The 23,955-nt window shown below is 44.2% G+C and overlaps 1 protein-coding gene across 1 annotated transcript in view; it reads right to left on the bottom strand.

The window, feature by feature from the left end:
• bop1 (BOP1 ribosomal biogenesis factor) overlaps positions 1-23,955 on the bottom strand; it is a 159,902-nt gene that overhangs the window by 23,864 nt on the left and 112,083 nt on the right. The window contains exon 4 of the mRNA XM_087987772.1: positions 5,227-5,381. Coding sequence (XP_087843898.1) covers positions 5,227-5,381 — 155 coding nt within the window. The remainder of the gene's footprint in view (positions 1-5,226; positions 5,382-23,955) is intronic.

Consider the following 23,955-nt stretch of genomic DNA (forward strand, 5'->3'; position numbering starts at 1 on the left):
TGGCAGAAAGCAGAGAGTGGGATGAAAGGGATTTTTTTTTAGGATGGCTGCTGGTGACAAGTGGAGTTCCGCAGGGGTCCATCTTGGGACCACAACTATTCACATTATATGCTAACAATCTGGACAAAGGAACTGAGGGCATTGTGTCATCAGCAAATATGGAAACAATGACAGGTGGAGGGACAAATAATGTTGGGGGAGTGGGGAGGCTGCAGAAGGGCCTGGACAGGTTAGGAGAGTGGGCGAAGATGGAATGCAATGTGGAAAAGTGTGACATGTTGCACTTTGGTTGGAAAAATAGAGGTGTAAAATATTTTCTAAATGAGGAAAGGTTTCAGAAATCTGAAGCACCAAGGGATTTGGGAGTCCAAGTTCAGGATTCTCTTAAAGTTAATATGCAGGTTCAGTCGGCAGTTGGGAAGGCAAATCCAACATTAGAATTAATTTTGAGAGGGCTGGAATAAAACAGCAGAGAGGTATTGCTGCGGCTGTACAAGGCTCTGGTCGGACCACATTCAGACAGCATTAGGAGAGACCAGGATCCAAGGGCACAGCTTGAGTGTGAAGGATGACCCTTTAGAAAGGATATGAGGGGGAATTTCTTCAGCTACAGGGTAGTTAACCTGTGGAACACATGGCTGCAGAGGGCCATGGAGGCCAAGTCAATGAGTGTATTTAAAACAGAAATGGATAGTTTCTTGATTAGTAAGATGATCAGTTACAGGGAGAAGGCAGGAAAATCATGTTGAGAAACTTTTCAGCTGTGATCGAATGGTGGAGCAGACAGGATGGGCTGAATAGCCTAATTCTGCTCCTATACCTTATGGTCTTATTTCTGATTTACAAACTTAGTCTTGAAAATATTCAATAACCCAACCTCCAATTAGTTTGGCAAGGGGGTGGGAACCAGAGCTGTATATCTGAGAGAGAGGGGGGGGGGGATAGTTGTAGATGGGGCAGTGACAGGATGCAGTGAATCTATCTGGAAGGTTTCTCACGTGATGAAACAAAGGGATTGTTTAAAGTGTGTCTGCTTTAACGCAAGGAACATCAGAAATAAGAGTGATGAACTTAGAGCATGAATCAGTACTTGGGACTATGATGTTGTGGCCATAACGGAGACGTGGGTTTCAAAGGGGTTGTTTGATGTTCCAGGGTTTAGAATGTTTAAAAAGAATGGGGAGGGTGGAAAAAGAGGGAGTGTAGCATCGCGAATCAGAGAGTACATCACAGCTACAGAAATGAAGGTTGTTGAGGAAGGTTTGTCTACTGAGTCAGTATGGGTGGAAGTTAGGAACAGCAAGGGAACAGGTACCGCATTGGGGGCTTTCTACAGACCTCCTAATAGCAGTAGAGAGATTGAAGAACTCATCGGCTGGCAGATTTTGGAAAAATGCAGATGCAGCAGAGTTGTTGTTATGGGTGACTTCAACTTTCCCAATATTGACTGGAACCTCCTTAGTGCAGATGGTTTGGATGGAGCCATTTTTGTCAGGTGTTCAGGAGGGTTTCCTTACTCAGTATGTAGACAGGCCGATGAGGGGAGAGGCCATTTTGGATTTGGTGCTCAGCAATGAGCCAGGACAGGTGTCAGATCTCGCAGCAGGGGAACACTTTGGTGATAGTGATCACAACTGCCTCACATTTACCACAGCCTTGGAGAGGGAAAGGAGCAGTTACCAAGGGAAGATATTTAATTGGGGAAAAGGAAATTGGGAGCAATTGTTCCACAGAAAGGGCACAACAGATGTGTGGAGGCTGTTTAAGGAACAATTGTTGTGAGTGATGCACAAATTTGTTCCTCTGAGACAGGCAAGAAGGGGTAAGGTTAAGGAGCCTTGGACAACAAGAACAGAGGAGCTTCTTGTCAAAAAGAAAGGCAGCAGCTTAGGTAAGGTGGAGGAAGCAAGGATCTAGCACAGCTTTAGAGGATTACAGGCTTGCCAGAAAGGAGCTCAGAAATGGACTGAGGAGCACCAGGAGGAGGCAAGAAAAAGGCTTGGCAGGAAGGATTAGGGAGAACCCAAAGGCATTTTACTCATATGTGAGGAATAAGAGAATGATCAGGGAGAAGGTAGGACCGGTCAGGGATAGTGTAGGGAACTTGTGCGTGGAGTCTGAACAGATAGGGGAAGCCCTAAATGAGTCTTTTTGCTTCGGCTTTCATGAAGGAAAGGGACCTTGTAGTGAATGAGAACTTTAGGGAGCTGGGATACAGGCTTGAACAGATCAAGATTGATGAAGTTGATGTGCTAGAAACGTTGGCAAACATTATGATTGATAAGTCCCCAGGGCCAGACCAGATTTATCCCAGGCTGCTCCAGGAAGCGAGGAGGAGGTTGCTAAGCCGCTGGTGAAGATCTTTGCTTCCTCACTCTCCATGGGGTAGTACCGGAGGATTGGATGGTGGCAAATTATGTTGCTCTTTTCAAGAAGGGGAATAGAATAGTCTTACCTCTGTGGTCAGCAAGGTTTTGGAAAGAATTCTGAGGGATAGGATTTATGACTACTTGGAAAAGCATAGTGTGATTAAAGACGGTCAGCACAGCTTTGAGGGGGGCAGGTCTCATAAATCTTATTGAGTTCTTTGAGGTGACGACGAGACAGGTCGACGAAGTCGAGCAGTGGATATGGTGCACATGGACTTCAGCAAGGCATTTGATATGGTTCCCCATGGTAGGCTCATTCATAAACTCAGGAGGTATGGGATACAGGGAGATTTGACTATCTGGATTCAGAATTGGTTGGCTGACAGAGGCAGAGAGTGGTTGTAGATGGAAAGCATTCTGCCTGGAGGTCAGTGTTGTGTGGGGTCCCGCAGGGCTCTGTTATAGAGTCATAGAGATGTACAGCACGGAAACAGACCCTTCGGTCCAACATGTCCACACCGACCAGATATCCCAACCCAATCTAGTCCCACCTGCCAGCACCCGGCCCATATCCCTCCAAACCCTTCCTATTCATAAACCCATCCAAATGCCTCTTAAATTGTACCAGCAATTGTTGCAATTGTACCAGCCTCCACCACTTCCTCTGGCAGCTCATTCCAGACACATACCAGCCTCCATGTGAAAAGGTTGCCCCTTAGGTCTTGTTTGTATCTTTCCCCTCTCACCCTAAACCTATGCCCTCTAGTTCTGGATTCCCCCACCCCAGGGAAAAGACCTTGCCTATTTATCCTATCCATGCCCTTCATAATTTTGTAAACCTCGACAAGGTCACCCCTCAGCCTCCAACGCTCCAGGGAAAACAGCCCCAGCCTGTTCAGCCTCTCCCTGTAGCTTAAATCCTCCAACCCTGGCAACAACCTTGTAAATCTTTTCTGAACCCTTTCAAGTTTCACAACATCATTCTGATAAGAAGGAGACCAGAATTGCACACAGTATTCCAACAGTGGCCTAACCAATGTCCTGCACAGCCGCAACATGACCTCCCAACTCTTATACTCAATACTCTGACCAATAAAGGAAAGCATACCAAACGCTTTCTTCACTCTCCTACCTACCTGCGACTCCACTTTCAAGGAGCTAAGAACCTGCACTCTAAAGTTTCTTTGCTCAGCAACACTCCCTAGATTCTTACCATTAAGTGTATAAGTCCTGCTAAGATTTGCTTTCCCAAAATGCAGCACCTCGCATTTAACTGAATCAAACTCCATCCGCCACTTCTTAGCCCATTGGCCCATCTGGTCAAGATCCTGTTGTAATCTGAGGTAACCCTCTTCGCTGTCCACTACACCTCCAATTTTGGTGTCATCTGCAAACTTACTAACTGTACCTCTTATGTTCACATCCAAATCATTTATGTAAATGATAAAAAGTAGAGGACCCAACACCGATCCTTGTGGCTCTTGGGCCTTTGTTCTTTGTAGTTTTTATAAATGACTTGGATGAGGAGGTTGAGGGGTGGGTTAGTAAATTTGCAGATGATACAAAGGTTGGAGGTGACATCGATAGTATAGAGGGCTATTGCAGGTTGCAGTGCGACGTAGACAGGATGCAGAGCTGGGCTGAGAAATGGCAGATGGAGTTCAACCTGGGTAAATGCAAAGTGATGCATTTTGGGATATTTGCTGAATATAGGATTAAAGACAGGATTCTTGGCAGTGTGGAGGAACAGAGGGATCTTGGTTTTCAAGTGCATAGATCCCTCAAAGTTGCCACCCAAGTGGATAGGGTTGTTAAGAAAGCATATGGTGCTTTGGCTTTCATTAACAGGGGATCGAGTTTAAGAGCCGCAAGGTTTTGCTGCAGCTCTACAAGTCCCTAGTGAGACCAGACTTGGAATATTGTGTTCAGTTCTGGTCGCCCTATTATAGGAAAGGTATGGAGGCTTTGGAGAGGGTGCAAAGAAGCTTTACCAGGATGTTGCCTGGGCTGGAGGGCTTGTCTTACAAAGAGAGGTTGCCTTAGCTCGGACTTTTCTCTCTGGAGAGAAGGAGGAAGAGAGGTTATCTGATCGAGGTATACAAGGTAATGAGAGGCATGGATCGAGTCAACAGCCAGAGACTTTTCCCCAGGACAGAATAAGGAAGAAGGTATAGAGGGGATGTCAGAGGTAAGTTCTTTCCGCAGAGAGTTGTGAATGCATGAAATGCGTTGCCAGTTGTGGTGGTGGAAGCAGAGTCATTAGGGACATTTAAGCGACTGCTGGACATGCACATGGACAGCAGTGAATTGTAGGGTGTGTAGGTGAGGTTATATTAGTTTAGATTAGGAATAATCCTCAGCAAAGCTTCGTGGGTCGAAGGACCTGTTCTGTGCTGTACTTTTCTACGTTCTGTGTTCTCCATTGCTCTGTGGGGAACAGAGTTTCAAAGACAAACAACACTGACTAAAGAAATCTCTGCATCGCATGCTTAAACGAGAGTCTCCTAACAGCAGGAGGAGCCCAGGCTGGTGACAGCTGGCTGTGATACCCCCCTGACATTTATGGAAAGAGCACATTTAAGATCAAGACTGTCCTCCTGGAGAATGACAGGCTCGATTCAGGCCTTCTGCAGGGATATTTTCTAATCAAACTATTCAGAGATCTTATTATACATTTCTGGAGCAGGTGGGACTTGAATCCTGGATTTCTGGCTCAGAGGTAGGGACACTATCTCTGCCACAAGAGCTTCTAATGCAATAAGCATTTCAATAATATAAGCTGTGATGAGGTAAATTAATTGGATGACAGACAGGATTGAACCAAAGCCAATGGCATATTCGAAAATCAAAGCCATACCAATAATCTGGATTTTCCATTTTATCCAGAAATTCATCCAGCTCATCTTTATTTCGGATTGGTTTGTAGATTTTCCTTCCGTCAAGATCATAACCGATGTGTGGATAGTCCTTGTACCATTCCATAGGGATATTACCCACAGTATTCCGGATATCCTGAAGAAAGATTGAGCAAAGAAGAGACATTTAATTTCATTTAAGTAAATGCACATTGATAATTATCATAGCCAAAGTCTTCTCCATTCTTCAGAACACAGGTCTTCAACAGAAACTGCACATCTTAACGAAAACAGATTTGATATCCAACTTGAAGTCTTGGATTTGAGACTCTCAGAATCTCTATGATCAATTCAAAAGGAGGATGATGTGAGCATTGGGTCCATCAAACCTGTGCAGATGTTTAGAAGGAGCCAATCACTGAGTCCAAACCTATGTCCCTGCCACAAAGCTTTCAAACATTCCCCCCCTCAAGTATTCTCCAATTCTGCAAATTTTCAAATGTTTATGGAACAGACTTTTGAAAGTTATGACTATATTTGCTTCCACCACCTTTTCAGGAAATGCACTCCAAACCACACAACTTTATTTGTGTCCTTCATTTATGACAAATGGCTTATCCTTATTACTCTATCAAACTCCCATGATTTTCAAATGTCAGTCAAGTCTCTCCTTAATCTGCTCTGCTCCAAGAAAAACAGCCCCAGCTTCTCCTTTTAACTGAAATCCCATATTTTCTTTTATTCCTTCATGGGATATGGGCTTTGCTGGCTGGGACATTGCTCCTAAACTGAATGGCTTACTAGACCACTCAGGGACAGCCAGTCACATTACTCCGAATCATGGTAGATTTCCTTCCCAGATGGGCCACAATCAATGGTCATTGATTGAGACTCAGCTTTACATTCCAATATTATTTGATGAGCTGGTATGATCTGTCCTGGTGTTTGCAGAGCATTAGCCTAGCCTTCTGGATTACTAGGTTAGTGACATGACCAATACACCACTATCTGATGGTATTTGAATATTTGCAGTATGAATGTTACTTTGCTACTTGCCAATTATTGGCCTAAGCCTGAATGCTGTCCAGGTCTTGCTGCATTTCGATATACAATGTTTCAGTTTCTAAGGAATCGCAAATGGTCCTTAACATGCCACAATCATTGAACATTCACACTTCTGACCTTATGGTGGAGGAAAAGTCATTGGTGAAGCAGTTGGAAAAGTTTGGGTCTAGGACAGTACCTGAGGAACTTCTCGTGGAACTGAGACGGCTAACTTGCAACAACCACGCCTTTCTTCCTTTGAGCTCGCAGAGGCCTAACCAGCAGAGGCCTTCCCCCCGTGTCCATTCTCATAGTCTCCAATTTTGCCAGAGTTTCTTAACATCACACTCGATAAAATGCTGCTGTAATGATGCTTAAATTCCTGTGACTATTCCTATACATTCCTCTGCCATTCCATATGCCCTGAAATATGGTGACTGGAATTAAACTTTATTCCAGCTGGGACCTGACCAATTATGTATAAATTATTCAGCATATCTTCATTGCTATTTTACTCAACACCTCTATTAATAAAGCCAAGATCCCAAATGGCTTTTTAAGAACTTCCTTCTCAACTTTTCATGCCACCTTCAAAGATGTATATGTACATTACTAAACTTTTTTTTAAAAATTGAAGTAAAAAGCCAGCATCAGTAAAAGTGATGAGGGAGCTGCTGGAATGATGTTCATTACTGTCCCTGAAGGGAATGAAACCCATCAACCTTACCCTAGGGCTGGCCTTTATGTGGCTGATTCTGAACTGCCCTGCACAGAGTTACAGCAATCAATCAATCGCATTCAAGAGCAACTGAAGGAGGGCAATAAATATCAATAACAAACAAACAAACAAACAAACAAATCAGAAAGCCTACTTGTTGGCTTTATTCACAGCCACCATTATGAATTTCTTAAGCCTTCTAATCAGCTGGGCTTGGGCTGCCCACAACAAGCCAGTGCATATTTGCTTGGATGATATCTCTGAAGCATTTGAAACAAGTCTGATTACATCAAATGCAAGCTGTTGTTGCAAGTATTTAAACAGGGCAGAGGGACAGCAAGTTACAGTAAGGAGCATATGGTCTGAAGTGAGCAGAGGCCACCCAAATTCAGCAATTCGCTTTTCAAAAGTAAAAAGTTAGGGAGTATCAATCCCATAACTGGAGAGGAGAGGATAATTCCAACTCTTCCAGGAACGTGCACAGCGTTTGAAGAGTTAACAAGATGACAAGTCCAGGAGGTTCCAGAGCCAGAGTCTGAAATAGAGAACTCACCCCGTCACATTTAACTCAGTTTTTGATTCACTAGAGTCAGAGCCATTCTCAAGTCAGGGTCAAACAGTTCCAGAAAGACTGATGATCTCATGCACAGGAAATGTGGTGTGAATTTTATCCCACCCTGGGGCATGGATTAATTCCCCTGACAGCATGCATGGAGCAGTGAGAGCAGGGAGGGGGGAAGAAAATAACTTGAATACACGGCAAGGATTTATCTTCACTAAGGCAGGGGAGAAAGAAATTTCACCATGGCAAATCAGAGACATGCTGTAGACATTATCACAATTATTCGGCTCTTTCTACCACCCAGGAGTCTTCCAAGTGGAGACAAGACAAGGCAACATATCCTGTGATTGCACCCAGCGAACTAGTGGTAATGGATTGGTCACAGTCTTGAGACATCTCTTTTATGAGACAGGCTGGTTTATAAAGACGTGCACATAAACGCATTTCAGCCTTTTGTATGCCAGTCAGAGAGCAAACACACAAGCCCATCTTTCAACATTAGATTAGATTCCCTACTGTGTGGAAACAGGCCCTTCAGCCCAACCAGTCCACACTGACCCTCCGAAGAGTAACCCACCCAGACCCACTTCCCTCTGACAAATGCACCTAACAATATGGGCAATTTAGCATGGCCAATTCACCTGACCTGCACATCTTTGGACTACTGAAGTAACCCTCTTGGTAATAAAGATTGTTAGTGAAATAAATAAATGATTACAGTGGCATCTCAATCGAACTTCCAAATTATGATTAGTTTACTTAGTGTGGAAACAGCCCCTTTGGCCCAACAAGTCCATACCAACCCTCTGAAGAGCAACACACCCAGACCCATTCCCCTACATTTACCCCTTCACTTAACACTACGGGCAATTTAGCATGGCCAATTCACCTAACCTGCACATCTTTGGACTGTGGGAGGAAACCGGGTCACCCGGAGGAAACCCACGCAGACACGGGGAGAATGTGCAAACTCCACACAGTTGCCTGAGGCGGGAATTGAACCCGGGTCTCTGGCGCTGTGAGGCAGCAGTGGTAACCACTGTGCCACCGTGCCACCCACATTAATAATGATTAATAATTATGATCCTGACTGAACAAAGCAATATCCCAACTTAGTGTAGCACTCTCATCCAGTGCATATCATGAGACCATCAGACCATGATATTGGTGTAAGATTAGGTCATTTGCCCCATCAAGTCTGTTTCACTCTTCGATTATAGCTGATATGTTTCTAAACCCAATTCTCCACAGATTAAACACCCTCTGGCAGAAGAAATTTCTCCTCTTCTCAGTCTAAAAGGGTCGCCACCTCACTGAGACTATACCCTTGGGACCTAGTCTCTCCTACCAGAGGAAACATTTTCTCCACGTCCACTCAATCTCAGTACAGTAAATCCTCTGCATTCATGAAATCACAAATCGCATATTCACCTATTTGCACCAGAATATAAGTAACAAAAATTAACATCGCAGGCAAAATCACATATCTGCTATTTTAAATCTATTTTTAACAAGCTCTACATTTGCGAACTTCATCATTCAGGAGGGCTCACAGGAACAGATATGGAGGAATGACTGTATTCAGAAAGTTTCAATCAGATCCTCCCTTCATCCTTCTAAACTCCAAGTACAGATCCAAAGCCCTCAGCTGCACTTCTCCTCTAAATCTCCTCTGGACTCCCTTCAATGTCAGCACATCCTTCCTTAGACACAGGGATCAAAACTGTCCACAATATTCCAAATATGGTCTGACCACAAACTGATACAGCCTCAGTAGTACATCTCTGCTCTTTTATTCCAGCCCTCTCAATAATTCTAACAATGCATTTGCCTTTCTAACTGCCAACTGAGCCTGCATGTTAACCTTAAGAGAATCCTGAACTAGGACTTTGTGCTAGGACACAAGTTCCTTTGTGCTTCGGATTTCTGAAGTCTTTGCTTGTATTTTTCCGGCCGAAATGCTTAACTTTGCACTTTCCTACTTCATATTCCATCTGCCACTTCTTTGCCCACTTATCCAAGTCCTTCTGCAGCCTCATCACTTCCTCACCACTACCTGTCCCTTCACTTAACTTTGTGTCATCTGTAAACTTCAGCAACAATGCTTTCAGTTATTTCATCCAAATTATTAATGTAGAACATGAATAGTTGTGGTCCCATCCTGAAAAAGACCCTTTTAGTCCCATTCTCTGCCCTCTGTTAGTCAGCCAATCCTCTATCCACGCCAGTACCTTGCCCCTAACATGATGGGCTCTTATCTTATTTTGCAGCTCCGATGCAGCACCTTGTCAAAAGCCTTCTGGAAATCCAATAGATTGCACCCACTGGCTCTGTCTTGTCTAATTTGTTCGTAGCGTCCTCAAAGAATACCTCCCCCCTTGATGAAGATGTGCAGACTCAGCCCGACTTTACTTCATTGTACTGTGCAATGTCATCCTTAATAATGTCTGGACAGCAAATTCAGCCCCTCAAGCCTGTCCCACCATTCAATAAGGTCATGGCAGATCTGACTGTAGTCTGAACTCCTCTTGCCTGCTGATCCTCAGTACTCTTAGATTTTTGATAAACAAGAGTACCTACAGACTTCTGCTTTGGAAACATTCAAGAGAATTCCACAGACTTGGGCCTATCACAGGAATAAAAACCATCTCCCGTTAAATGGGAGACTAATAAACTCCAAGACAAGAGAACTGCAGAGTGAACTGCCTAAAATAGATGGGAAACAAATAAATTAGTCAGCATCAACCAAAAGGCTTACCCATCCAAGGAAATGACATGAAGATTGATAAGTAATTTTCACCTGGGATGATTGTATTGAAAGTTCTCAGAACCAAAAGGAATATAGTCCAATTGCCCCTTTGGTTTGGATGGAGCGGGGAGATCATGAGGGTGTTGGATTCCAAAATGGTCTTAGACTGGTCAGGTGCGACAGTTCATCTGCTGACAAAGTGTAATTGATCACCTCCTCACTAATTTGAAATTTCCCGTGAGGGAACAGAAACTTCAGAGAAATATTACCAAGCGTTTAAATCAGCAAAGCTGCCATGAAATGTCGTCCGGCAGCCCACATTCCTACAACCTTAAAACAGAAAGGCCATGGAGTTAAAAGGGAGGGGCAGGGCGGGTGGTCAGCGAGAATGGACACACACACACAGATGGCGAGACAGAGACAATGTGAAAGAGCAAGTGAACTAGATGTGCAAAAGAGACAGGGAGCAGGAGACAGCAAGTGAGAGGGAGAACAAGCAAGTAAGCAAATGAGAAAGTGTACAAAAACAGGAAAGCAAGAAAGAGAGAATGAGAGAGAGAATGAGAGAGAGAATGAGAGAGAGAGAATGAGAGAGAGAGAATGAGAGAGAGAGAGAATGAGAGAGAGAGAGAATGAGAGAGAGAGAATGAGAGAGAGAGAATGAGAGAGAGAGAATGAGAGAGAGAGAATGAGAGAGAGAGAATGAGAGAGAGAGAATGAGAGAGAGAGAATGAGAGAGAGAGAATGAGAGAGAGAGAATGAGAGAGAGAGAATGAGAGAGAGAATGAGAGAGAGAATGAGAGAGAGAGAGAGAGAGACAGAGACAGAGACAGAGAGAGCATGAGTGAGTACAAATCAGCATGCAAAAGATTGAGTGAAACACACGAGGGTGCGAGAAAGTGCAGAAGGTAAGCACAAATGCAAAATAGAAGCATAAGGACAGAAAAAAAAAAGAGATTGAAAGAAACTGAAGAAACAGAGGGGAGAGGCACATTCAGTGGCTGCATTGTTCATGAAAAAGCTCTGACTCCAACACAGAGCAGCCTCAATGACAAAATCCATCCTCCCATTATTAGGACAATTTCAATAAATATACTTTGGTGAACGGAAATCCTTGTACCACAACTCTGGATCCCTTTTTTTCTAACTAAACTGGTTACTGGATATAGCATTTTGCTTCTGCAGCCCTGGAGTCAAGTAGTGACAGTCTCACCATAAGATGTAGAAGATGACAGTAGGGGACTGAGTTGGATATTATCCATGATTGTATTGAATGGTGAAGCAGACTCCAATGGCTGAATGGCCTATTCTAGCTCCAAGTTTCTACTTTTCTGTAATCCGTAAACTCCTCAGTTATACATTCACTTCCCTCATTCAAGTAATTAATGTATATTGTAAATACCTGCGACGCCAGCACTGAATCTTGTGACACTCCACTACTTCCAGCTTGCCATCCTGAAAGTACCCTGTCTCCCCTACTGTCTGCCTACTATCAGTTCACCAATCCTTTATCCATATTAACATACAACCTCCAGCATGAGTTCACATTTTATTTAGTCCAACGTGCAGTCCCTTATCACATGCCTTCTGAAAATCTAAATATTACATCCAATGTTTCCCCTTTATCTATCCTGCTTGTTACCTACTCAAAAGAATTCTAGTTGTCTTGTTGGCATGATTTCCCCTTCCTGATGCCATGCTGATTCTGCTTGATAAGAGTAGAGAGTGTGATGTTGGAAAAATACAGCCGGTCAGGCAACATCCAAGGAGCAGGAGAATCAACATTTCAGGCATAAGCCCTTCATCACGAATTTGGCTCATTCCTGATGAAGGGCGTATGCCCGAAACGTCGATTCTCCTGCTCCTTGGATGCTGCCTGACCTGCTGTGTTTTTCCAACATCACATTCTTTACTCTGATCTCCAGCATCTGCAATCCTCACTTTCTCCTTCTGCTTGATCATATACTGGATTTCTAAATGCTTTATTATTACATCCTTTCTAACATTTACCCAATGAGACATTAAGCGAACTCACCTATAGCTTCCTGCTTTTAGTATCCTTCCTTTTCAAATGAAAGGTATTCCACATTTGCAGTTTTCAAATCGTCTGGAATTTTTCCAAAATCTAAAGGATTCTTGGAAGGTTGCAACTATCGCATCCACTATCTCTGGGGCTACTTCCTTTAATATCCTAGGCCACATTCCATCAGGTCCAAGAGACTTATCGATCTTTAGCTCCATTAGGTTGCCTTGCACTTTTTTTTTGAGTGATAGTTATTGTATTTAATTTCTCTTTCCTTGATGCCCATTAAATATTTAGCAATTTGGCATGTTTATTGATTAGATTCCCTATAGTATGGAACCAGGCCATTTGGCCCAACAAGTCCTCACCGACTCACCGAAGAGTAACCCACCCAGACCCATTCCCCCACCCTATATTTACCCTAGACTATTGCACCTAACTCGATGGAAAACTTAACGTAGCCGATTCACCTGACCTGCACATCTTTGCATTGTGGGAGGAAACCCACGCAGACCTGGGGAGAATGTGCAAACTCGATACAGTCATCTGAGGATGGAATCAAACCTGGATCCCTGGCGCGGAGAGGCAGCAGCGCTAACCGCTGAGCTACCGTGCCACTCACATTAATGTCTTCTATTGCGAAGATTGATGCAAATTATTTATTCAACTCCTCTGCCATTTCCTATTTACTCACTATTTCTTCACCCTTTACTTTAAGGGGTTTATGTTCGCTTTGGCCTCTCTCTTCCTGATTAGTTTTAATAATATAAATTATGGGATACGAGGGCTGCTGGCTGGGCCAGTATTATCCATTCCTAGTTGCCCTGAAGGTGGTTTAAATTGCTACAGTTCACGTAACACAGATTGACCCACTTTGGTGATAAGGAAAGAATTCCAGGATTTTGACCCGCAATGATGAAGGAACAGCAATATATTTTCAAGTCAGGATGGTGAATGGCTTGGAGGGGAACTTGCAGGTCATAGAGATGTACAGCATGGAAACAGACCCTTCGGTCCAACCTGCCCAGGCCGACCAGATATCCCAACCCAATCTAGTCCCACCTGCCAGCACCCGGCCCATATCCTTCCTATTCATATGTCCATCCAAATGCCTCAAATGTTGTACTAGCCTCCACCACATCCTCTGGCAGCTCATTCCATACATGTACCACCCTCTGCGTGAAAAAGTTGCCCTTTAGGTCCCTTTTATATCTTTCCCCTCTCACCCTAAACCTATGACCTCTAGTTCTGGACTTCCCCACCCTACGGAAAAGACTTTGCCTATTTACCCTATCTATGTCCCTCATCATTTTGTAAATCTCTATAAGGTCACCCCTCAGCCTCTGATGCTCCAGTGAAAACAGCACCAGCCTGTTCAGCCTCTCCCTGTAGCTCAAATCCTCCAAACCAGGCAACATCCTTGTCAATCTTTTCTGAACTATTTCAAGTTTCACAACATAGGAAAGAGACCAGAATTGCACGCAATATTCCAACAGGGGCCTAACCAATGTCCTGTACAGCCGCAACATGACCTCCCAACTCCTGTACTCAATACTCTGACCAATAAAGGAAAGCATACCAAACACCTTCTTCACTATCCTATCTACCTGGGACTCCACTTTCAAGGAGCTATGAACCTGCACTCCCAAGGTCTCTTTGTTCAGCAACACTCCCCAGGACCTTACCATTAAGTGTATAAGTCCTGTTAAGATTTGCTTTCCCAAAATGCAGCACTTCACATTTATCTGAATTAAACTCCATCTCCCACTTCTCGGCCCATTGGCCCATCTGATCAAGATCCTGTTGTAATCTGAGGTAACCCTCTTCGCTGTCCACTACACCTCCAATTTTGGTGTAATCTGCAAACTTACTAACTGTACCTCTTATGCTCGCATCCAAATCATTTATGTAAATGACAAAACGTAGAGGGCCCAGCACTGATCCTTGTGGCACTCCACTGGTCACAGGCTTCCAGTCTGAAAAACAACCCTCCACCACCACCCTCTGTCTTCTACCTTTGAGCCAGTTCTGTATCCAAATGGCTAGTTCCCCCTGTATTCTGTGAGATCTAACCTTGCTAATCAGTCTACCATGGGGAACCTTGTTGAACACCTTACTGAGGTCCACATAGATCACATCTACCACTCTGTCCCCATCAATCCTCTTTGTTACTTCTTCAAAAAACTCAATCAAGTTTGTGAGACCTGATTTCCCACGCACAAAGCCATGTTGACTATCCCTAATCAGTCCTTGCCTTTCCAAATACATGTACATCCTGTCCCTCAGGATTCCCTCCAACAGCTTGCCCACCACCGATGTTAGGCTCACCGGTCTATAGTTCCCTGGCTTGTCCTTGCCACCCTTCTTGAACAGGGGCACCACATTAGCCAATCTCCAGTCTTTCAGCACCTCACGTGTGACTATCGATGATGAAAATATCTCAGCAAGAGGCCCAGCAAACACTTCTCTCGCTTCCCACAGAGTTCTAGGGTACACTTGATCAGGCCCTGGGGATTAATCCACTTTTATGCGTTTCAAGACATACAGCACCTCCTCCCCTGTAATTCGCAGGTCAAGGGACAGTTGGAAAATGGGAAGCCTTCAGAAATGAGATAACGAGAATCCAAAGAAAGCATATTCCTATAAGGGTGAAAGGGAAGGCTGGTAGGCATAGGGAATGCTGGATGACTAAAGAAGTTGAGGGTTTGGTTCAGAAAAAGAAGGAAGCATATGAAAGGTATAGATAGGAGAGATCGAATGAATCCTTAGAAGAGTATAAAGGCAGTAGGAGTATACATAAGAGGAAAATCAGGAGGGTGTCGGCGTTCTCATTTGTTTGCTGCCCCTGTCCTTCTAGGCAGGAGTGGTCATAGGTTTGGAAGGTACTAGCTATAGAGCTTTGATGAATATTTTTAAAGAAGCTGTCCATCTTGATATTACTTATAAGTTTACCCTCAAAGTTTATCCCAGATGGCAAGTGATGAGAGAGATGCTCCCTTTTGGCTGGCTTAACAAAGACATGAGAATGCATTAGCAGCCATCTGGCCTTATTTTATAGTTATTTGAAGACAAGGAGACAATAGGGAGAATCTTTTAAAGAAAAAATTTGTAACATTTTTGCTTCACTGGCTAGTCAGCATTTATTGCCTATTGCCTAATTGTTCTTGATGGTGAGCTGCCTTCTTAAATGACTGATGTCAAGAAGTTTGGTATGCTTTCCTTTATTGGTCAGACCATTGAATATAGGAGGTCATGTTGCAGCTGCACAGGACATTGGTTAGGCCACTGTTGGAATACTGTGTGCAATCCTGGTCTCCTTCCTATCAGAATGATGTTGTGAAACTTGAAAGGGTTCAGAAAAGATTTACAAGGTTGTTGCCAGGGTTGGAGGATTTGGGCTATAGGGAGAGGCTGAACAGGCTCGGGCTGTTTTCCCTGGAGCATCAGAGGCTGAGGCTGACCTTATAGAGGTTTAGAAAATGATGAGGGGCATGGATAGGGTAAATAGGCAAAGTCTTTTCTGTAGGGTGGGGAAGTCCAGAACTAGAGGGCATAGGTTTAGGGTGAGAGGGGAAAGATATAAAAGAGAACTACAGGGCAACTTTTCCACACAGAGGGTGGTACGTGTATGGAATGAGCTGTCAGAGGATGTGGTGAAGGCTGGTACAATTACAACATTTAAAGATGCATTTGGATGGGTATATGAATAGGAAGGGTTTGGAGGGATACGGGCTGGGTGCAGGCAGGTGGGACTAGACTGGGTTGGGATATCTGGTCGGCATGGGTTGGACAGAAGGGTCTGTTTCTATTCTGTACATCTCTATCACTCTATAACCCTCGCTGAGATTGTGGGAATGTAACATACATATTCCTGCTTAACAATCAGTGCTGGATGGTTATGGTTTTCTAATGGTTCATGACCTTTTTATTTCTTATAGAAAGAACAATGGAGAAAATGCCAGAATTAAATCAAATAGTAGGAAATGTTTTTGTTTCAAAAACTCCTAATGACCTCTTATTCTGGCTGAATTGATGTAGAATGGATAAGGGCAATACCACGGGTTAAACTTGGTCCTTTCACCTTCAGCTCTTGCATGTGGATAAAAAGCTGTAGACTGATGTGAAGTGGGTTTGTACAGTGATAGTCTTGTCTGCTGGTGGGCATGGCCCATGGTATAAAACTGTCCTGCCAATTCAGCACAAAATGTCTTGGAAGTAGGCCAAAGATCCGACTGGTGTCGGAGTGTCGGCTGGAGCTGAGACAGCATTGGGGTAGACTTGAGGGACTTGATATCTAGCTGCAGTATGCTTGACCAAAATGGACTGAGCCTGTCACCTTGAGGAGCACAATTCTAATTCCAGCATAACCTTTAGACTCTGAAGGAGAGAGACAGGATGTGAATGCTGCAGTTAGGCTCTTTTCTCTTTACAGAGATCCTGCCAAGCACCACCAATCATCGGGTTTCATCTCAACTATGCAACTTCAAGCAGCACTCAGGGGCCAAATCTGCAGGAAAGGGAAGTGGGTTGTGCCAGCTAGTCACCTCACCATGAAGTATCACGAGCTGCACTGCAGTGCTTAGCACCTCCTGCCATCCAAGTACCCACCGTTAATCATTCATCACTACTGATGTAAAGCCAGCTCCCACTCCATTAACTAGCATCTCAGCCAGTTTTCCATCTATATTCACTGTTTGAAAGAGAATTAAGTAGAGGAAAAATAATTCAAGCCGAAATTGATCTGAATTCTTCAGAAGTCTGTTTTGAAAAGTAAAAGATCGGTTGAAATAAACGCCATGCTAAAGTCAAGAATGATTGATATTTCTTTGTTCAATAATTATCGCAGCCAAATATTCTTATAACTATCAGAAGCATCATTATTTCATTCTCTGTTCCTGCACTCAAGGGATCATATGCCTCAACCCCATGAATACTACCCAAATACTTGTCATATTACCTAACAGAAGCGGGAAATACTATTTCTAATATGCAATCACTTCCTGCACCTACAGTAAGGGAGAGAATTTGGCAGTATAATGGTATGCTGTATAAGCAGAAATTTCTTTCTAATAAAATATTACCAGCAGTCTATTCCATAATTCAATTCTCTAACCAACAAGTACATTCATCACCCTAACAATTATCTGAAGCTAAACCAGACTACTTGCAGCCTAGGTATCATATCAGACCCCGGAAATAAAATTTCATCCACATACCTGCATCATTATATAGTCTTCGGACTGCAGTTCCATAATATGAGCTGACTCCAGCTCTGTCTCAGCTTAAGTACTGAAACTCTTATCCATAATTCTTAGAATCAGACAGTGGGGCGGCACGGTGGCGCAGTGGTTAGCACTGCTGCCTCACAGCGCCCCGTGACTGCGTGGGTTTCCTACGGGTGCTCCGGTTTCCTCCCACAATCCAAAAATGTGCAGGTTCGGTGAATTGGCCATGCTAAATTGCCTGTAGTGTTAGGTGAAGGGGTAAATGTAGGAGAATGGGTCTGGGTGGGTTACGCTTCGGCGGGTCGGTATGGACTTGTTGGGCCGAAGGGCCTGTTTCCACACTGTAAGTAATCTAATCTAAAGTACAGAAGAGGGCTTTTGGCCAATCAAGTTTGTACTATCCAAACGACAGTACTACCTACACTAGTCCCACTTACATGCACTAGGCCCATAGCCTTGAATGTCTTAAAGGTGATAAGGCTTCCTGCCTCAACTACCCTCCCAGAAACAAAATAAAAACTGCAGATGATGGAATCAAAAATAGACAGGCAGGTGGCTGGAAGAACACAGCAGGCCAGGCAGCATCAGGAGGTGGAGAAGTCAACCTTTTGGGTACATCCCTTCTTCAGGAACAGAGGTGGGGTAGGGGTGGGGAGATGGATGGAGTGGTGAGGTAGTGAGAGATAAATACAGGTTCTGGGGGTAGGGGGAGCTGAAGCTGCAGATAAAGAGGGAAGTTTATCACTAGAAAAAGCACAGCAGGTCAGGCAGCATCCGAGGAACGAGAGAGTCGACATTTCAGGCATAATCCTTCTTAACTACCTTATTGACCAGTCTGCCACCTTCAGGAATCTGTGGAGAACACACTAAGAATCCTCTGAGATTCCTAGTGTCTTGCCATTCACGGAGTACTCCCTAGACTTGTTCCTTCTGCCAAAGTACATTCGCCCACATTTATCAGTATAAAATTCTGCTCACTGATCTGCCCATCTGACCAATCTGCTTGTGTCCTAGAGATGTACAGCATGGAAACAGACCCTTCGGTCCAATCCGTCCATGCCGACCAGATATCCCAACCCAATCTAGTCCCACTTGCCAACATCTGGCCCATATCCCTCCAAACCCTTCCTATTCATATACCCATCCAAATGCCTCTTAAATATTGCAATTGTACCAGCCTCCACCACATCCTCCAGCAGCTCATTCCATACACGTTCCACCCGGTGTGTGAAAACGTTGCCCCTTAGGTCTCTTTTATATCTCTCCCCTCCCACCCTAAACCAATGCCCTCTAGTTCTGGACTCCCCCACCCCAGGGAAAAGACTTTGCCTATTTACCCTATCCATGTCCCTCATCATTTTGTAAACCTCTATAAGGTCACCCCTCAGCCTCCAACTCTCCAGGGAAAACAGCCCCAGCCTGTTCAACCTCTCTCTGTAGCTCAAATCCTCCAACCCTGGCAACATCCTTGTCAATCTTTTCTGAACCCTTTCAAGTTTCACAACATCTTTCAGATAGGAAGGAGACCAGAATTGCACGCAATATTCCAACAGGGACCTAACCAATGTCCTGTACAGCCGCAACATGATCTCCCAACTCCTGTACTCAATACTCTGACCAATAAAGGAAAGCATACCAAATGCCTTCTTCACTATCCTGTCTACCTGCGACTCCACTTTCAAGGAGCTATGAACCTGCAGTCCAAGGTCTCTTTGTTCAGCAACACTCCCTAGGACCTTACCATTAAGTGTATAAGTCCTGCTAAGATTTGCTTTCCCAAAATGCAGCACCTCGCATTTATCTGAATAAAACTCCATCTGCCACTTCTCAGCCCATTGGCCCATCTGGTCCAGATTCTGTAGTAATCGAAGTAACCTCTTCTTGTAACCCTCTTCTTGTAAGATGACACCTTCCTCCTCATTGTCAATTACCCAGCCAATCTTTGTACCATCGGCAAACTTACTTATCGTACCCCCACCACATTCTCATCTCCATCATTTACATATTTATCCACTTTTTCTCTCTCGACTCAACTATTATAAAAAATCTCCTGTCCTACATTCTCACACACTCACATTCCGAAAACTTGATGCCATCAAAAACTCTGAACTTTTGTTTCAACTGTCACCAAGTCACATTCACTCAAACCCATGCTTATCAATCCACATTGGTTCCTAATTAAGTAACATGGCAATCTTAAAATTTTCATCATCGCTTTCAAAACACACTGGAGAGTTGTATCGCTTCCAGTCCCACATACCGCACAGATCTACTAACAGCCTAATTAGTGACCCCAATTTTAACTGCTCCTCCATTGGAGGCTGTGCCCAGGCTCCAAAACTGTAGAATTTGCTCCCTGTACATCCACCTCTACATCTCTTCCTTCCTTGAAGACAATTAAAATTTACCCTTCTGACAAATGTTTGGCCATCTCATAGAATCCCTAGAGTGTGGAAAGTTGACCATTTGGCCCATCCAGTCCACATCAACCCTCCAAACAGCATCCCACTCAGACTCTCCCCCCTACCCTATAAACCTGCATCTCTCCTGGCCAATCCACCTATCCAGCACAACCCTGGACACTATAGGCAATTTAGCATGGCCAATCGACCTAAGCTGCACACCTTTGGACCGTGGAGGGAAACTGGAGCACCCAGAGGAAACCCATGCATACACAGCGTGATGATGCTGTCATTTTAAAAAAGTTATTTTGCCCTGAGTCTTTATTGAAAGGAGGTTGTAGAGGCAGAGGTGGCAAAGTGTCTACAGGAACTGGCCAAAGTCAATAGGTAAAAAGGCCTTTAGGTTTTTTGAGACAGCAGTTGAAACAATGGAAGGGGTGTGGCCAGTTCTCCCAGATCAGGCTTTCTAGTGTTCTTTTTAGCTGTCGCAGTTGGAAGCAGTTTGGGTCCCAAAAGAGTTGCAGCTTCAGTAAACGATTCCTAACTATGACTTTCTCTGAAATCTCTCTTGATATTGAACAGCATGTAAGAATGGTGTCCGAATTTACCTTTTTGCCAAGGGCTGTGTTTGAGGGATGTCACTATATTGGAACAGTTAATTAGTAACCGGTATTGTACATATTATTTGGTTAAGTTATTCTAAATTCTTCTTTCTTTTGTTTGTATTTTAACTGTAGTGTTTAAATAAATTAAGTTTTACATAACGTCAAGTTGCATCACATCTGGAACAAGCACTTCACATCTACCTTTAAAATAAGAAAATAATGTGGAGGTGCTGGTTTTGGACTGGGGTAGAAAAAGTCAGAAGTCACACAACACCAGGTTATAGTCCAACAGGTTTATTTGAAATCATAAGCTTTTGGAATGCTGCTCCTTTGTCAGGTGCACTGCAAAGGGGCAGCGCTCTGAAGGCTTGTGAGATTTCAAATAAACCTGTTGGACTACAACCTGTGACATCTGATTTCTGACTTTAAAAGAAAGAAAACGTTAGTTTAAGGAGGTAGCCTAGAACCTATCATGTGGGGGTCTGGTCTGGTCCATAACATGGGGAGAATGTCCAAACTCCACACAGACAGTGGTCTGAGGCTGGAATCGAACCCAGGTACCTGGCACTGTGAGGCAGCAGCGCTAACCACTAAGCCACAGTGCCAACCCCTGGTATTTTAAATGGCTCGGTGATAATTTATGTTCTGGAATTTGCTTTAAAAATATCCATGTGGACAATACTGTATCACCAGCCAGGGCCTTTTACTGGGCTGTAGATCTGGGTGACTCTAAATATAGCCTGAAGAAGGGCTTATGCCCGAAACGTCGATTCTCCTGTTCCCTGGATGCTGCCTGACCTGCTGCGCTTTTCCAGCAACACATTTTCAGTTTTGACTCTAAATATAGTTTGCTGCTCTTACTAAACCAATCAATCAGGAATATGATCACCCATTCTCATTAAACTTTCCAATGAGACTTGATGGGGACAAATTGTTTTCCTTGAAACAACTGCCCTAATGGTTAGGTTGAGTTTGGAGGAGGAGGGGAAATGGGGTTGGACACACAGTGAGCCCAATTTCACTGGTTAACATACCCCTGTATCCCAGGGCTCTTGTGGCATATTGGTAAAGTACCTATTTCTGAGTTAGAGGGTCTAGGTTCAACTCCTTTATACTCTTTAATGACATCTCTGAACAAGTAAATTAAAATGTCAATCCTTGTATCCTTTTCCTCAGCACTACTGTTGCTTTTAATCCCAGATTTTTACTGAATTCAAATTTCACTACATTAAGTAAAATAATTTGAACCCGTATCTCCAAAACATTAGCCTGGAATTCCGGATTATGATTCCAACAAGACCACCACTACATCTTGGGAGCAGATGGCCTAAGATATTAATCTAGAAACTCAGCTAATGCTCTGAGGGTCCGGGTTCAAGTCCTGCCATGGCAGATGGTGGAATTTGAATTTAATTTTAAAAAGTAATTAAGAATCTACTGCTTGTTTGATTGCCAGAAAAACCCACCTGGCTCAATAATGTCTGCGAATGAAGGAAATCTGCTATACTTACCCGGTCTGGCTTCAGACCCACAGCAATGTGGTTGACTCTCAAATACCCTCTGAAACAGCTGAGGGGTTGTATCAATTGTTACAAATTCTCAAAGAAATAAAACCAACAGATCACCCAGCATCAACCGAGGCATCAAAAATTACATTGGCAGAAACATCTCAGCTGATCCGATATTGTCCTTCTTCCTTCTGGGAAATCATGCCAAAACTGGGAAAATTGTCTCACAGATTGGTCAAGCAACAGCCTGACAAAGTCATACTCATGGAATCATATCTTACAGACAACGTCCAAGACACCACCATCCCCGGATATGTCCAGTCCCACCAGTAGGACAGAGCAACCAGGGGAGGCATCACAGTAGTATACTATCAGGTTACCCAGGATTCCTCAACATTGACTCCGGACCCCATGAAGTCTCAAGCTTTCAGGTTAAATATGGGTAAGGAACTTCCTGCTGATTGCTACATACTATCCCCCATTTGCTGTTGAATCAGTACTCCGGGTAGGGAATTTCACTGTCCACCAGTAAAACCTGGACAATATGTAGGCTTGGGCTGACAAGTGGCAAGTCACATTCACATCACACAAATGACAGGCCATCTCCCATAAGAGACAATCTAACCACTACCCCATGACATTAAATGGGGTTTACCATCACTAAATCCCATTGTCTCCCGCTATGCACATCCTGAGGGTTACCACTGATCAGAAACTCAACTGGACTCACGACATAAACAGAGATTAGAAATACCTAGGCGAGTAACTCACCTCCTGACTCCCCGAATCCTGTCGACCAACTACAAGGCACAAATCAGGCGTGTGATGGAATACTCCCTACTTGCCTTCATGGGTGCAGCTGTAATAACAACACTCATGAAGCTTGACACCATTCAGGATAAAGCAGATGGCACCACATCCACAAGCATCCACAAGTGGGTGGCACGGTGGCACAGTGGTTAGCACTGCTGCCTCACAGCGCCAGAGACCCGGGTTCAATTCCCGCCTCCGGCGACTGACTGTGTGGAGTTTGCACGTTCTCCCTGTGTCTGCGTGGGTTTCCTCCGGGTGCTCCGGTTTCCTCCCACAGTCCAAAAGATGTGCAGGGTCAGGTGAATTGGCCATACTAAATTGCCCGTAGTGTTAGGTAAAGGGTAAACGTAGGGGTATGGGTGGGTTTCGCTTCGGCGGGTCGGTGTGGACTTGTTGGGCCGAAGGGCCTGTTTCCACACTGTAATCTAATCTAATCTAATCTAATCATCCACTCCCTCCACCACCAATGCTTAGTAGCACTACTATGTGCAACATGCACTGCAGAAATTCAAAGATTCTTAGACAGCACCTTCCAAACCCATGATGACATCCATCTGGAAGAAACAGGGCAGCAGATGACATATGGGTGGCATAGTAATTAGCACTGCTGCCTCACAGCACCAGGGAAATGGGTTTGATTCTAGTGTTGGACGACAGACTATGACTTTCTGATCAAGTTCTCCCTCTATCTGCATGGGCTTCCACCAGGTCCTTCGGTTTCCAGTCACAATCCGGAAATGTAAAAGTTAGGTGGATTGGCCATGCTAAATTGCTCCATACAGTCCACAACATCCTGCCTATCTGTACCCTTCCTAACCTGCAATCTTCTTCCTGACCTCTCCGCCCCCACCCCCACTCTGGCCTATCACCCTCACCTTAACCTCCTTCCACCTATTGCATTTCCAACGCCCCTCCCCCAAGTCCCTCCTCCCTACCTTTTATCTTAGCCTGCTTGGCACACTTTCCTCATTCCTGAAGAAGGGCTCATGTCCGAAACGTCGATTCTCCTGTTCCTTGGATGCTGCCTGACCTGCTGCGCTGTTCCAGCAACACATTTTCAGCTCTGATCTCCACTTTCTCCT

This window comes from Chiloscyllium plagiosum, unplaced genomic scaffold (assembly GCF_037043375.1).
Source record: "Chiloscyllium plagiosum isolate Xiang-an unplaced genomic scaffold, Cpla_swu_hap1 HiC_scaffold_5, whole genome shotgun sequence".
NCBI classification, from domain to species: domain Eukaryota; kingdom Metazoa; phylum Chordata; class Chondrichthyes; order Orectolobiformes; family Hemiscylliidae; genus Chiloscyllium; species Chiloscyllium plagiosum.